The 13,058-nt window shown below is 38.4% G+C and overlaps 5 protein-coding genes across 9 annotated transcripts; 2 read left to right on the plus strand and 3 right to left on the minus strand.

Annotated features, from left to right (window-relative positions):
- Positions 1 to 932: 932 nt before the first annotated feature.
- On the plus strand, positions 933 to 4,502 carry LOC116930344 (thioredoxin reductase 1, cytoplasmic). Of its 3 annotated transcripts, none has more exons than XM_032937751.2 (13): positions 933 to 1,094; positions 1,402 to 1,618; positions 1,680 to 1,740; positions 1,978 to 2,225; positions 2,282 to 2,474; positions 2,540 to 2,682; positions 2,743 to 2,976; positions 3,055 to 3,201; positions 3,263 to 3,390; positions 3,452 to 3,581; positions 3,650 to 3,880; positions 3,943 to 4,077; positions 4,144 to 4,502. In XM_032937751.2, exons 2-13 carry the CDS (start codon positions 1,511 to 1,513, stop codon positions 4,204 to 4,206), a joined length of 1,821 nt encoding a protein of 606 aa, XP_032793642.2. In that variant the 5' UTR covers positions 933 to 1,094; positions 1,402 to 1,510; the 3' UTR covers positions 4,207 to 4,502. The 3 variants fall into 3 exon arrangements, with proteins under 3 accessions (XP_032793642.2, XP_032793641.2, XP_032793643.2); XM_032937750.2 differs by having other exon boundaries at positions 1,039 to 1,200; XM_032937752.2 differs by lacking the exon at positions 933 to 1,094 and adding an exon at positions 1,266 to 1,289.
- Positions 4,493 to 5,835, minus strand: LOC116930347 (polyglutamine-binding protein 1). Its single transcript, XM_032937755.2, has 7 exons — positions 5,603 to 5,835; positions 5,462 to 5,544; positions 5,227 to 5,402; positions 5,113 to 5,168; positions 4,946 to 5,043; positions 4,721 to 4,890; positions 4,493 to 4,659 (listed from the first exon to the last, which is right to left on the minus strand). The coding sequence occupies exons 1-7, from the start codon at positions 5,709 to 5,711 to the stop codon at positions 4,518 to 4,520; spliced, it is 834 nt and encodes a 277-aa protein (XP_032793646.1). The 5' UTR covers positions 5,712 to 5,835; the 3' UTR covers positions 4,493 to 4,517.
- Positions 5,836 to 7,459: 1,624 nt separating this feature from the next.
- On the plus strand, positions 7,460 to 9,735 carry LOC116929975 (BCL2/adenovirus E1B 19 kDa protein-interacting protein 3). Of its 2 annotated transcripts, none has more exons than XM_032937309.2 (6): positions 7,460 to 7,774; positions 8,429 to 8,603; positions 8,719 to 8,806; positions 8,882 to 8,955; positions 9,018 to 9,182; positions 9,253 to 9,735. In XM_032937309.2, exons 1-6 carry the CDS (start codon positions 7,729 to 7,731, stop codon positions 9,302 to 9,304), a joined length of 600 nt encoding a protein of 199 aa, XP_032793200.1. In that variant the 5' UTR covers positions 7,460 to 7,728; the 3' UTR covers positions 9,305 to 9,735. The 2 variants fall into 2 exon arrangements, with proteins under 2 accessions (XP_032793200.1, XP_032793199.1); XM_032937308.2 differs by having other exon boundaries at positions 7,462 to 7,774; positions 8,417 to 8,603.
- On the minus strand, positions 9,684 to 10,886 carry LOC116929974. Its single transcript, XM_032937307.2, has 4 exons — positions 10,746 to 10,886; positions 10,562 to 10,658; positions 10,180 to 10,502; positions 9,684 to 10,119 (listed from the first exon to the last, which is right to left on the minus strand). The coding sequence occupies exons 2-4, from the start codon at positions 10,583 to 10,585 to the stop codon at positions 9,804 to 9,806; spliced, it is 663 nt and encodes a 220-aa protein (XP_032793198.2). The 5' UTR covers positions 10,586 to 10,658; positions 10,746 to 10,886; the 3' UTR covers positions 9,684 to 9,803.
- A 510-nt stretch (positions 10,887 to 11,396) lies between these two features.
- LOC116929976 lies at positions 11,397 to 12,648 on the minus strand. Of its 2 annotated transcripts, XM_032937311.2 has the most exons (6): positions 12,579 to 12,648; positions 12,101 to 12,413; positions 11,969 to 12,031; positions 11,809 to 11,898; positions 11,688 to 11,753; positions 11,397 to 11,618 (listed from the first exon to the last, which is right to left on the minus strand). In XM_032937311.2, the coding sequence occupies exons 2-6, from the start codon at positions 12,407 to 12,409 to the stop codon at positions 11,589 to 11,591; spliced, it is 558 nt and encodes a 185-aa protein (XP_032793202.2). In that variant the 5' UTR covers positions 12,410 to 12,413; positions 12,579 to 12,648; the 3' UTR covers positions 11,397 to 11,588. The 2 variants fall into 2 exon arrangements, with proteins under 2 accessions (XP_032793202.2, XP_045035048.1); XM_045179113.1 differs by lacking the exon at positions 12,579 to 12,648 and having other exon boundaries at positions 12,101 to 12,576.
- Positions 12,649 to 13,058: the final 410 nt, after the last annotated feature.

Below are 13,058 nucleotides of genomic sequence, written 5' to 3' on the forward strand. Positions count from 1 at the left end.
AATGCTCGATGGGGATATTTTTATGACTGGGGCCGTCGCTGTTGTTGAATTATTCATCTACTCTGCCCTCTATAAATGTACATTCGAGGTGAAAAGTGGGCGAATAATCAAAAATAAGCCAAAAATACGCATACATAGGTTTATTTCTGTATTTTTACGATGGGGACGTCGCTTAAGGTTGAGATGCTTTTGCACGATCTTGTGGAAACACACTCCCCTGGCTCCATTCAAATATATTTCCAGTGTGTCTTTGCGTACGCTGTCATAATGGCATATCAACCGAATCTCAGCCACTTGACAACAGCAATAATACAAAAAAAAAAAAAGAATTCTCGCTAAATTGATCGTTTCATAGGCGGGTATAAATAAGTAAAGTAAGTCGATTCGGATGAGAAGTCACGCCGAGAAAGTCAACGAATGTATTACAATGACAGTATACCACTGAATGAAATCACGTTGTTTCCTTTATTGCATAAGTTAACCAAGGGAAATGGGACCGCTTTTTTTTTTTGGTTCAGATTTTGTTTTTATATTTTTTCACCATTAAGGTTTTAAATGGGACGAAAGTAGCTGAAAATACAGTTATTAAGAAAAATTTACAACAACTGTTTTTAGTTTACTTAACCGGGTAGTTAGTATTTTTGCCAAGTCCTGAGAAGTATGACTATATTCTCAAAGTGAAAGGTGAAATTAAGAATGGTAATTAGTGTACCAGTGAATTCTACAGCAGAAGTCAGTCGTGAAAAGGAGAGCAAGACAACAAGACACAACGTAAAAAAATTTTATTTAAAACTTTTAAATGTATTGTTCGACCATTTTGTTTTTCTAACCAGGAATTTTTTCGCATAGCTAAATTGCACGAATCAATTATTTTATTATTTAATCAGCAAATGGTTTATAAGAAACATGTTGTAATTGGAGATTTGGCAGCCTAGAAAAATCCAATCTAGAAATTTCGAGGTCGTCTGCTTAAAATTTACTCGACAGCTCACTCGACTCACGAGCTTTAGGAGTGAAAGTTGCTCTGTCATGCTCGTTGCAACAAAGTGAAAAACTAACGCCTACGAATTGCAGAATGTGGTAGAAGGAAAAAGGTAGGGAAATGTCTAGTCGTTCACTTTTACCCCAGTTTTTTTGCGCTGTCGAACGACGCCTGACGCTCGGAATATCGCGCCAAACAAGTTGTACCAAAACCGTCATGTGAGTTGACATTATCTATCAATATCAACTCATCATCAGCATGATCTCCTACTTGTCAACGCAATCCAACTAGTGACCTACTTAAATCGGCAATTTTTTTCATTTTGTGTTCATGTCTGATTAAATTAAAATCATTTTTTGTGGTATCTTATGTAATATGTGAAATCAAATAACAAAGTTGAATTTTTTTATATTTTTCAGAAGGAGAGTTTCATACTTAAAGCAAAAATCAGTAATTGCTTTAACTAGAAGACATCTCATATCTGATATCCAGGGTTTTATCCCCTGTCAAAGATATACAACCAGTACCATGGCCCCAGTTATTCCTAAAGGAGACCCCATCCAGATTATTGATAATTTGATAAAAAACAACAGGATTGCTATATTCAGCAAAACAACATGCCCTTTCTGTATGAAGGTAGTTGATCAAATGTTTTTATTCAGACCTGTTCCCTTCTCTAATAATTATATGACTTTAGGTGAAAAAACTCTTTAGCTCATTGAATCTAGAAGTTGCGGTGATTGAACTTGACACTAGAGGTAAGAAAACGTGGCCAAAAATTCAAATTGTGGTCTAGTTTTGGTAGCCCTTGTAGAGGTGGTGCTGCTGAAGTATTGATTGCATTCTTTGTTGACTCTTCACAGCTTGTTGCTAGGGCATCACTAGTAAAAAAATATGGGAGATGGGTAATGGTTGTTTAGGACGTCACTTAGGTTTCAATCATAGATAAAGAATTTTACTTAGTAGTGTATCTGTCTCTTTGTTCGTATTTTCAGAGGATGGAGATGACATTCAGGATGCCTTATTGCAGAAAACGGGACAGAAAACTGTACCAAACGTTTTCGTAAGTGGTGAGAACGTTGGTGGTTGTGATAACACCATTGCAGCCCATCAGAACGGAAGGCTAGAATTTCTTTTAAATAAATCGCAAGCTGGCCCAAAAACCGAAATTCCTGATGACGTCAAGTATGATTATGATCTTGTTGTGATTGGTGGTGGATCTGGCGGCCTGGCGGCTTCCAAGGTATGATCAATTTTACATTTTAACAACACCGAAATCATAGTCACCTGTACCCGTAGGAAGCTGCATTACTTGGAGCTAAAGTGGCTGTATGTGACTTCGTAGTTCCAACGCCAATCGGCACGACGTGGGGTCTAGGTGGTACTTGTGTCAATGTCGGGTGCATTCCCAAAAAATTGATGCATCAGGCAGCCATATTAGGTCAATCCGTCAGTGATGCCAAGAAATTTGGATGGGAACTACCAGATACTGGTTCGTGAACTCTTATTGCATTTTTTAAAGGCAAATCAAACATTGAGTCTGTGTATTTCATACAGCAAAACATAACTGGCACACAATGGTGGAAGGCATTCAGGCCCACATTGGTTCCCTGAATTGGGGCTACCGCGTTGCCTTAAGAGAGAAGAAAGTAAACTATTTGAATGCGTTCGCGGAGTTTGTAGACCCACACACCCTGAAGGTAAAGCCTTTCAATGCGTCTACTTTATTCTAGTTTCGCAATTTTTCATTTTACTCTTAGACAACCGATAAGAAGAAGAAAGAAACTACAATCACGTCTAAATACATCCTGCTTGCCACCGGTGGTCGTCCACGCTATCCCGACATTCCAGGTGCTCGAGAGTTCGGCATCACATCAGATGATATCTTTTCGTTGCCCCATCACCCTGGCAAAACTTTGCTTGTTGGTGCTTCCTACATCGCTCTCGAATGCGCTGGATTCCTTGCTGGCATTGGTGTCGACTCGACAGTCATGGTAAGAATTTTCCATCAAAACGATCATGGGTGGCCGATAATTGATACTATCCATCTCGTACGACAAATGTATAATTAGGTTCGTTCGATTCTCCTGAGAGGATTTGACCAGCAAATTGCTGAGCTTATTGGATCATATATGGCAAAACATGGCATTCGCTTTCAACGAGGATATGTACCGATTAAGTTGGAACGCATTGAAGAAGGTTCGCCCGGACGAATTAAGGTAGTACTTCACTAAGCACCCATTGAAACCTGATTTGTAAATATCTTTTTTTCATTCCTAGGTAACATCTCAGAATGAACTAGGGGAATTGATGGAAGAGGAATACAATACTGTTCTCTTTGCTATTGGTCGTGACGCTTGCACCAATAATATCGGAATTGAAAAAGCTAACGTTATGCTGAACACAAGGCATTAAATTATCCAATGATTCTGCATTAAACCTGTATTTACAAGAACGTTTGTAATTTAGGAATGGAAAAGTTATCTGTGACGAGAAAGAGCAAACAAATGTCCCCCACATTTACGCGATTGGAGATATTCTTGATGGAAAATTGGAGTTGACGCCTGTTGCCATTCAGGCTGGGCGTCTGCTAGCTAAGGTGGGCTGATTTATATGAAACAAGTAATAGCAAAATCCAATTAATTTGTGTTGTTTATGGGCGTTCAGCGTTTGTTTGGAGGAGGAACCTTGATAACAGATTACGTTAATGTCCCAACTACCGTCTTCACTCCACTCGAGTATGGTTCTGTTGGTTTCTCAGAAGAAGATGCTATAGCCAAGTATGGCGCGAACGATATCGAAGTTTACCATTCCTTTTTAACGCCTCTTGAAGTTACTATACCTAAGCGGGACGACAATGAAGGATACGCTAAACTGATTTGTGTTAAATCGTTAAATGTAACGAAATTGTAACCATTTCTTCCCTCGCCGAATCCTAACCAATTTCTATTACGCCACAGGAAAAAGTGGTTGGATTTCATATTTTATCGCCGAATGCGGGAGAGATAACGCAAGGTTTTGCGATAGGCCTTAAGCTTGGAGCCACCAAAGCGGATTTCGACAATCTGATTGGAATTCATCCTACAATAGCAGAAGTAAGGCACTGTTTTCTCCATTTTCGATGAATTGTTTTGTTACTAAAACATACTGTTTGGTAATAGGTATTCACTACACTCAATACAACCAAAAGTTCGGGAGCTGATGTCCTCCAGAAGGGTTGCTGAGGTTAAATTCTGCTGCAGTGTTGTCAAAGCACGTCTCTAATTGAGTATTCTTGGTACGATGTAACGAGATGACAAGACAACCTGCAGCAGCTGACTTCATAGATTTGCATTTAAATGTCTTGTAGAGGAAACGAAAGCGTATGCAACGAATCTTCTCATTATGATGGGCTAGTTCCTTAAACCAATGTTTATTGGCGGATCAGTTCAGATGTTGGCATTTCTAATCAAATCACTAATCTTATTAATTATAATATTATCTAGAATATGCTAGTATGAAATAAATATCGAAAATTCTATAATTTTATTATCAATCATTCTTTTGAGTTAGTATTAGCACGTAAAACAGCGCCAGGATTAGGATACGGTCTCATTTGAAATAAAGGACCACTTGCTGTTGCGTCTACTCCTGATTTTGCTTCATCGCCGGTTGCCAAGCCAGTGGACCAACTTCCCCTTTAACAAGAATAAAGCTCATGGAAGACAAATCTCGTTTCTATGCCAGTAAGTGAGTTACCTTGGGATGTCGGAATAGGATGCAGGGTCCATTGGGTCCAAATCATTGAATTTGACTCTGCCTTTACCCTTGGTTTTGTTTCGGTCCTCCTGATGTTTGTCACGCAAATCCTTTACAAAATTTTGGGGTTTTCGTGAAGGTTCCATATCTCTCACCTCGTTGTCGCACCCCTAGAAAGAATATTAAAGTAACTAAATGAAGAAAAACAGTCATTGGAAAGCACACCATTTCAACATCTGTGTCTTTTTCTTGGCTGTTGTTCTGGTTACTTATGTTTTCTCTAACTTTGGCAGCAGCAACAACTGGGCATGACTTTGGGTGGCCTGGATTCATCAATTTGTTGTTGATAAATTTAATTTTAGAATTAACATGCAAATCCTAAATATACTTACCAGGTGGAAACCAAGAAACTTTATCTGATTCCAAACACCAGTAATAGTGTCTTCCCCTGAACAAAATTCTTGTAAGTTAAATATTTTTGTAAACATTGTCTAGTCATGACTTACGTTCCTGGGTCATAAATATCTTGCCAGCCATCAGGCAATGGATACACCATCAACATTTTCTGTCTTCGTCTTTCATATTCTGGGTCTGGCACACTTTTACCCTCACCCCATTTTTCACTGCAGAAAGGCGTGCATGAATGATATGGATTCCACTTATTTGGGCAGCTGTCATAACCCTTCCAAGACAATTAGATTGATTTATATGAAAAATCAGAAGTGGACAAAGATTTCTTACTTTCAGTTTAATTTCTAATAATTTTTCTTCTTTCTCTTTTATTGCCGCTGTTTCCTCTGCCAATTTAGCTTCTGATTCTCGAACTGCAACAAACAGTCGTTATGAATTGTGTAAGGCACTAGATTTTAAATGAATGCATACCTTCGGCAGATTTGGTGGCTGTTTTCGCAGCCGTACTTACATTAGTGTCGGACTGCTGTAAAATACCTCGTTTTGCTAACTTGGCCGCAAGTGCTGGGGGAAGAGGCATTTCTGTTAAAAGTAAACTTTAATTCTGAGCGTTGCTTCTTTTTGTTTATACGTAACAATTCACAAACAATCTCAGATGTCAGAATACACAAAGATCAGTGGAATGTCGTCTGCAATGAAAATATTTTGGAGTACGCTGGTAGATGGCTGTTCAGTCTAACTCTAACTCCTAGTTCTAGGTTATTTGCCATTTCACACCAAAGGAAGAAAACAGTTTTAAAAATTTTAAGTGTAATTTTAAAAATCTTTAGAGGAATTTTTCTTACAGTTCCATATACAAATTTATATATTTTTCATTTTAGATGGCTTGGCACCTGTGTTTGGAGTGGCGTGATGTGACGTCAATATACATAAACAGGCCTGTACACTCATTTCCAAAGGAATAGGTTTTCTTTACAAGTTGTTTTACCTGGACATGGATCTCAACGTCCTTGCACAGAGGCCCCCAGCGTAATCTCGACAGGTTCCTCAAGGTTCCTGATTTCTGGTCCTCGTTTAGTTGTTCAGTATTGAAATTGGGTATGAGCTTAAGTTATTTTAAACTCCAGTAAAGAAACCATCCGTTTAAAATAATCTTAACCTAGTGGTAGCCAATGTAGCCTACCTTCTTTGGTTTATGTCACTTCTGCCGAGAGACAAATCCTCTAGAATTTCCGTAGAAAGCCCCCCTCAACCCTAAAAAAAAAGACTGGTGATTAATGAAATTCGATGACGATTCTTTTGCAAAGTCACGATTGAATTACGTTGCATATATCGACAAAATTTAGATACACATTTCTTGACATATTTAGGAAATTGCTCATTTTCAATCAAGTAATATCTGAAGACAAAAACCAGTAAAATATCCGTTAGCCTGTGTGACCAAATTTTATGCAACGCAGATGTTCGAATACTGCGCATGTAGTTCTGGTTTCACTGTGTGCCTTATAATCATGAGCTTCTTTCTAGTTTATTGTTTTAATTCCATGAGTAACAGCATGACCGTTGGCTGCCAACAATTTAATGGCCACACCCCACGGTCGGTAACCGGTTTTGAAGGCAATCCGTCGAACGCGACTGTCTCTCCGTTCGTGAATTGAACGCCTATTTCATAATTGTTTCCTTAAACAACTTAGTTGCCAATTTGAATCTTTACGATCAGATCATGTAGGACTCTTACAGTTCTTACTCCAATACGATGTTTAATCCTACAAACATGGTAAAACGCTAGCGCTTCTGCTTTATTGTTAATCCGAATCTCCAGAGTAAAAAAAAATAATAACATCGAATCCTGCTACGACTGATCCTACATAATTGCTCAAGCGATTCCTGATTCTATGGTTTCCACTCTCTCCCGTGAAAGAGTTTCAAGCATTTATGATAATTGTCTAGGATTTAGATCTAGATAATAATCAGTGGCTCAGTTTACATTACTTATCATTTTTTAAAGCTGACCAACTACTTTTTTTTTATCTCACTTGAACCCAGTCGAACAATCTTTGCTGCTGTTTGGGCTAGTTTATTGAACTGGAGATTTTGTCTACATCAATATCTGATCTTCTAAACAATAAAGGGAGAAAAACGATAGGTTATTACTGACGTAATGAATCATTCAAAGGACGATTCGAAAGCTCAAAAAGGAAAGCTACAGTTGCGACACTAGCGGAGTTTGTTAAAACAAGGTTGGTGGACAAGTCGGTAGTGCCCTGGCCTTTATTTCTACATTTCACAACACACTAGAGCATTGGGCTTTTCTGTTGACATCTATGCTGGAACGTCAACAGAACAACGCCACATCTCACCAGTCAGTTGCTGCATCGAGATCCTTGCACTACAGATAGCCTTCCTTTTGCTTATCAAAAGAATTAGATGTCTTTCACTTCCTTTTTTTGCGAACTTGTCCAATTTTGATTGGCTGGTCGTCTTGTCATTCAAAATCACCAATTTCAAATTTTTCGAGTTGAGACAAAACACTATTTTCAGTAGATTGCCAAACCAGAATTGCTCGATTGGTTTTTTCCTCAAGTGATACAATAAAAATGGCCAGTCTCCGTCTGCTCGCCGAAGATGGTCCCGTTTTGGGAGGTAAGTAGGCAATTGCATGACTTGTGGAATTTTTGCGTTTTATTCCTTTTCTGTTGCATCAGACGTTGTTCTTTTACGTTCTATACTTAAAGTCTTTTGTTTCTTTGTTGGCTCGGGTGTTTTGCCAAGGCTGTCGCGTATCAGATTTAATACGCACTAGCGAATACCTAAAGGCTGTAACAATCAGGCATGTTCGTGCCAAATACGCATCCTTGATTTTGCTGAATTCGAAATACGATAGAAAACCTTAGTTTTCGAAGCCCTTTGACGGGACAGTTTATTTTTAGGCTTTCGTTTCGATGTCACTGGACTATTGGCATCCAACGTACGCATTGCGTGCATCTATGTTTAACTTTTTGAGAAGAAACTTTGTGTGGTAGGGGCGGGTAAAACGTTGTCATGAAAACAAACAAGACACTTTCTGTCGTAAGTGTTACGCTTTTGGCCTTGGTATTACGCAACGCGTTTTCACATTTTCCGTGAGAGAAGTAGGGTCGATGGGGGGAGGGAGGATATATTGACTACTTCCTGGTGGCGTAAAAAATGTACGCCTGTTGAAATCATAATGACATTCAATGACGATTAATATTCGGCTTTTTATGGTTCTTTGTTTTTTCTGGGAATTTTGAAATGATCTCCAAGAAATTGTTGCAGAGTCATGGGTCGAAGTATCAGAACAACCAACCAGCCCGACTCCGGGACGTCCAACTCATCTTCCGCATGGCCCTGATGATTATTTGAGATTGCTCAGGGAAGCCCAACGTGATAGCAATCAATCTTCTGCTCTTGTCTCTTTGGCGTCCACACGAAAAAATTCACCGCATAGTTCGTAAGTAACCAAATGGTGAAACCAAATTTTCGATTCAATCACTACTTTCAAAAATTGTTTTTACTTATTTTTACACGTGCGTTCTGCCTCTGACTCATCACTGGCAATGAAAAAGACCAAAGTCGCCTCCAAATAGTCCCAATACTGAACCAGCCGGAGAAGGAGAGGAATTGAAAGGATTCTACATCAATTACTGCACTAAGGTATTCATACATCTTGAAGCTTTCAATGAAATGAAATGCCTGATCTTTCATTATTTTTAAATATTCTTCTATTAGGAGGGCACAAGTCTTGAGAATGACACCGACTGGGTCTGGGACTGGTCAAGTCGTCCTGAGCAGCAGGCACCTAAGTGAGTCTCCATGTCATTCGTTTCTCAACGGATGTTATTTTACATTTCTTTGTTGATATCAGAGAATGGAAGTTTGTACACCCGGAAGGTCGCATTCCGTTGAAGAAGCCATATGGTTACAGTATTCGTTTCGCTAAAGTTGGGGGCACAAGTGTTTTCTCTAGGCAAGTCTTATATACCATGGTTATCACTAACTTGGTGACGCTTCTACTCGGCACTGGCATCGGGTAATTCATTAGTTACAAAAATTCTACAAACCCTGTTTCCGAGTGTTTTGTCTCGCGCCACCATTTACAGATTCTGGCTAAGTCGGCGCAGTAACGACGTCTTACAACTGAACTTGGACTAAAACGGATATTGGCAAGTCTCACCTTGGTAACGACCGGCAACCTGAAAGCGAATGATACATGTACAGCTAATGTCCGTTTAAGCATAGAGAGGCTTGGCTGTGACGTTCTTTTTTAAATTGCATTCTTCCTTTTTGCTTCATATTCTCCAAAATTTTGTCTTTCTGGCACTATGCCTAATAATCGTAAATTGATTAAGGTTTCTTTCGTTTCATTCTTTGAACATTTGAAAAAAAGCTTCCATTGATTTCTGATATTTAAAAAATAAGGAAGGAGAGGACAAAGCGGAAGCGAAATTTATCTTAAACAAAAAAGTGGGTTTTTATAATATCAGGCACGTAAAACTAAGCAATCATTTTTTTTGCGTGTGTTGGTCAATCGTTTCGTCCCGTATTCACAGTTTATGTAAACCAATACATTTGCGTCATATTCATACAATTGAAATTCTCTATGGCTTAAACCCTAACATGCAATCAAATCAAATATAATCTTCTTCAAATTTTACATCGGAAGCATAGAGAAATCAAAATGAGGAACCTCGAGGGGTGCAAGTGCGGGCAGTTCTGTTTCCAAGTCATTCGATCCCTTTTCTGTTTCGGGGGAGATGGACTGAGACGATTGTGCGAACTCATCGATAGGTTCAATAGCTTCTAATTGTAAATCTGTGGTTGCATCGGACTCGCGGCTGAAATGAAACAGCTGCTCTAGCTGCTGCCTCATTTTTTGAAGGCACTCAATCACCTGGTTGAGGTGTGGGTCCATACTTGTGCATGTATCAGCATGCAGCTGCAAGGCTGCATCAGCTTCTGACAATGTTCTTTGACATTTGAAACACATTAGGTAAGTTACATTCTAGTCACACAATCACCTTATTTACCTCATAATTTCTATTTGCGTGACTTTAAGCTGCTGCTGAGTTTCCTGTTGACTTTCCACTGAACACGAAACTGATCCTATCTTACCACCTGAGCTATTCATTTTCTTTTTGTATTTTTCCAGTTGGGCTATTTTAGATTGTAGAAGCCACACTTGACGAATATGATATTCTTTTTGACACAGCAGTGATTGTTTAACTGTTGTTAAATCACTCAAAGTCATTGCAGAAGATAGTAGTGTGGAGGCCTTTTCGTGGCACTCAATGGCATCATCAAGCTTTCCCTGCCGGACCAATTGTTCTGCTCTTCTTGTCTCATAATGCGCCTATAAAAGGAGATGAAATTACACTTTGTAGTTGACCATATATACATAACTAAACCTACTTGGTTTAAACTTGAACCTTCCATATCAGCTGCTGCACCATGTTAATATCAAAACAATTCCACAGTTATCTTTCAAACTGATGATCCTCTCCAGAACCTTATGTTTGATATTTTAAAATGAAAAGAATTTTATTAGCAAGCAGACAAAAACAAGGGAAAGATCTATTTTATGCTAATATTTTACCTTTTTATCACATAACACTTGAAGTTGTCAAAATTGAGAACTGCAATGGGGATTGAGAAACCGCAAGTTTTGGTCATAGATGGAGTGCGTGTCTGAAGTACCTCCTCCATTGGTATTCAAAGCAAAGCATGGCTCGCAGCATGATTGCTGTTTTTTAAGTTTGTTCTCGTTCTTAGTGAAAAAGAAAAGAGGAATATCTTTTACCATGGTGTACCGACGATGACAATGTTTCTGGCAATGAATATCAAGGAAATTCTAGTCATGTGGGAGAATGACATAATGTATCAATGCTTTCATGAGTAAACATGAAGCTGAATGATAACTGTAGCTCTCCAAATGTGTTTTCCAGTTTAGCCAGTGTGCTTGTTTACTAGCTGATATATTGCAGAGAGCATCCCCTAACCAGAGAAGACTGCTGGACCATGGTGATGAGATACTGTCAAGGTTAACAAACATTTTCTTTTTCTTATGTAAATTAATGAAAGTTCTAACCCCGTGTGAGGTAACCATTCGGTGATATTCACGCCCGTTTTCTTAACAAGTAATTCTAGCTTGTACGTTACTGTGGTCGACAGTTTACCAGTTGGAAGTAAAATGTGTAAATTTTTTTCAAGAAAAAAACAAACAATGGACGAATGGAGATATTAATGAAGTTTTCTGTAGGGATGCTAAATCAGTGGTAGATGTCAAAAGAAAAAGGGTAAGGTTTACATGGAACCTTACACAGCATTTTACCATAGAATAAAAAATATTTGCTTATTTAAAATTTGCAAGATGGGAAAGGATATGGCTGCCGGTAATTTTTCTTTTTTCCTGATAATGTTAAGAAGAGGCGTTTTAAGTTCACGGTCGTTTAGGCCTGGAATATGGATCCTATAATAGAAAAAAATTATGTTATCGAGTCAAGATAAATTATCACTTAATATATGTTTTGGTGCTTACTTCAAAGTTCAACCTCTGAATTCCGATTTGGTAAATTAGTACGCCTACAGCTCCCATATCGTCGACCTTTAAAAGAAAATATTTACTAAATGAATACGATAATTGAATTTTTAAATTTTACTTCCGTAGTTAGGAATTGCGTTTTTGTGGCTTCCACTGGCATATTTTTACTATCTCTCCACGCGCACTCTTCTTCAAGCTGTTGCGAAGCCTGTCGAGCAAATAGGGTAGGATTAATCAACTGAGCAGAAAGGAAAAGAAAAAATAATTTTTGTTTTTACATTTCTAATGGCTCTTTCTATCTTTGTTGCGGTTGCAAGTGTAGTGATGTCATTGATTCCTGCCTTTAAAAGAGAATGCGTTAATTTTCGCATTTCCGTCGTACGTTACCAAATAGTTGGATAAGTTTTTACTGGTTGTGGAACATTGGCGGTTTTTCTACGAAATAATGTAGTAAGATTTTTGACCGTGTTCTTGCAATTGAGATTCACATTCTGTAAGCGATTTGCGTCCGGAGCTGCAGTGTTACGTTTGTACCTCTTGACTCCATTGGACCATTCCTCCATCTCGTTGAAATGCGGAGAAATGCCTGACGTTATGCCTACTATTTCTACTGCATTGGTAATCTCTTCAGGTTCAACTTGATGACATAAAACTAATGTAACAAACAAAAACAACACCGCAAAGAAAGTACTCCGCATCGCCACAGAAGATTCCATCATGAATCTATAGGTTAATCAAACAAAATTTGCAATTAGACTTTGAAACATAATAGCGAGAGCAGTCCTACAAACGATTAAACTAATTGCACTGAAGAAAATTATCGCAAAGTACAATAGGGATTCACCACTAACGAGTTACATACAAATTGGCGAAACAAATTTTCTTTACCTGCTTTTACTGTTAGCGTATTACAGTCTAATGAGCAGCTTCTGACTTTCCGTTATTGCGTCGTTCTACATTTTACCACAACGCCTACGTTGGTGGTTGGGGGTGTTTCGATTTCCGATAAAGCAAAGCTACGGTATCATTTACGTGACAAATCGAAAGATTTCCAACCAAGCCATACAATCCATCAGTTTATTCGTGATTTTTTCTTCCTCCTGGCTTGAAATAATTATATCTGATACCTTTTGTATGACACGTGCTTGATGTGAACCACACTCACTAATTGTGTAAAACCATCGCACTGAAAAGAATTCTTGTTACCCTAAGTTGCACTACAACATCTCCATTTACACGAGGTGCAATTTTCTTTTGCAATGAGAAAAAAATAATAGAGAAACTTAGATTTGTTACCGGTATGTTAGTGTTTTATTTATTAAATTTTGGCTTATCACATCGTCGTGTTAATTACAAACACTGAATTTA

Source organism: Daphnia magna, linkage group LG9 (assembly GCF_020631705.1).
Source record: "Daphnia magna isolate NIES linkage group LG9, ASM2063170v1.1, whole genome shotgun sequence".
Taxonomy (NCBI): Eukaryota; Metazoa; Arthropoda; class Branchiopoda; order Diplostraca; family Daphniidae; genus Daphnia; species Daphnia magna.

Excerpts from the sequence above, each read along its gene's own strand:
- LOC116929975 (XM_032937308.2), top strand. The coding sequence starts at position 7,729 with ATGGCCAGTCTCCGTCTGCTCGCCGAAGATGGTCCCGTTTTGGGAG. Across the intron at positions 8,604-8,718 it reads AAAAATTCACCGCATAGTTC|ACCAAAGTCGCCTCCAAATA; the intron begins GTAAGTAACCAA and ends GCAATGAAAAAG. Across the intron at positions 8,807-8,881 it reads ACATCAATTACTGCACTAAG|GAGGGCACAAGTCTTGAGAA; the intron begins GTATTCATACAT and ends TTCTTCTATTAG.
- LOC116929974 (XM_032937307.2), bottom strand. The coding sequence starts at position 10,585 with ATGGAAGGTTCAAGTTTAAACCAA. Across the intron at positions 10,503-10,561 it reads AAGGTTCAAGTTTAAACCAA|GCGCATTATGAGACAAGAAG; the intron begins GTAGGTTTAGTT and ends CTCCTTTTATAG. Across the intron at positions 10,120-10,179 it reads ACGCAAATAGAAATTATGAG|AACATTGTCAGAAGCTGATG; the intron begins GTAAATAAGGTG and ends CAAATGTCAAAG.
- LOC116929976 (XM_032937311.2), bottom strand. The coding sequence starts at position 12,409 with ATGATGGAATCTTCTGTGGCGATGCGGAGTACTTTCTTTGCGGTGTTG. Across the intron at positions 11,899-11,968 it reads TAGAAAGAGCCATTAGAAAT|GCTTCGCAACAGCTTGAAGA; the intron begins GTAAAAACAAAA and ends TTTGCTCGACAG. Across the intron at positions 11,754-11,808 it reads CGCAATTCCTAACTACGGAA|GTCGACGATATGGGAGCTGT; the intron begins GTAAAATTTAAA and ends TTTCTTTTAAAG.
- LOC116930344 (XM_032937750.2), top strand. The coding sequence starts at position 1,103 with ATGTCTAGTCGTTCACTTTTACCCCAGTTTTTTTGCGCTGTCGAACGA. Across the intron at positions 2,226-2,281 it reads GCGGCCTGGCGGCTTCCAAG|GAAGCTGCATTACTTGGAGC; the intron begins GTATGATCAATT and ends CTGTACCCGTAG. Across the intron at positions 4,078-4,143 it reads TTCATCCTACAATAGCAGAA|GTATTCACTACACTCAATAC; the intron begins GTAAGGCACTGT and ends GTTTGGTAATAG.
- LOC116930347 (XM_032937755.2), bottom strand. The coding sequence starts at position 5,711 with ATGCCTCTTCCCCCAGCACTTGCGGCCAAGTTAGCAAAACGAGGTATT. Across the intron at positions 5,044-5,112 it reads AGTTTCTTGGTTTCCACCTG|GCCACCCAAAGTCATGCCCA; the intron begins GTAAGTATATTT and ends TGATGAATCCAG. Across the intron at positions 4,891-4,945 it reads AAGACACAGATGTTGAAATG|GGGTGCGACAACGAGGTGAG; the intron begins GTGTGCTTTCCA and ends TATTCTTTCTAG.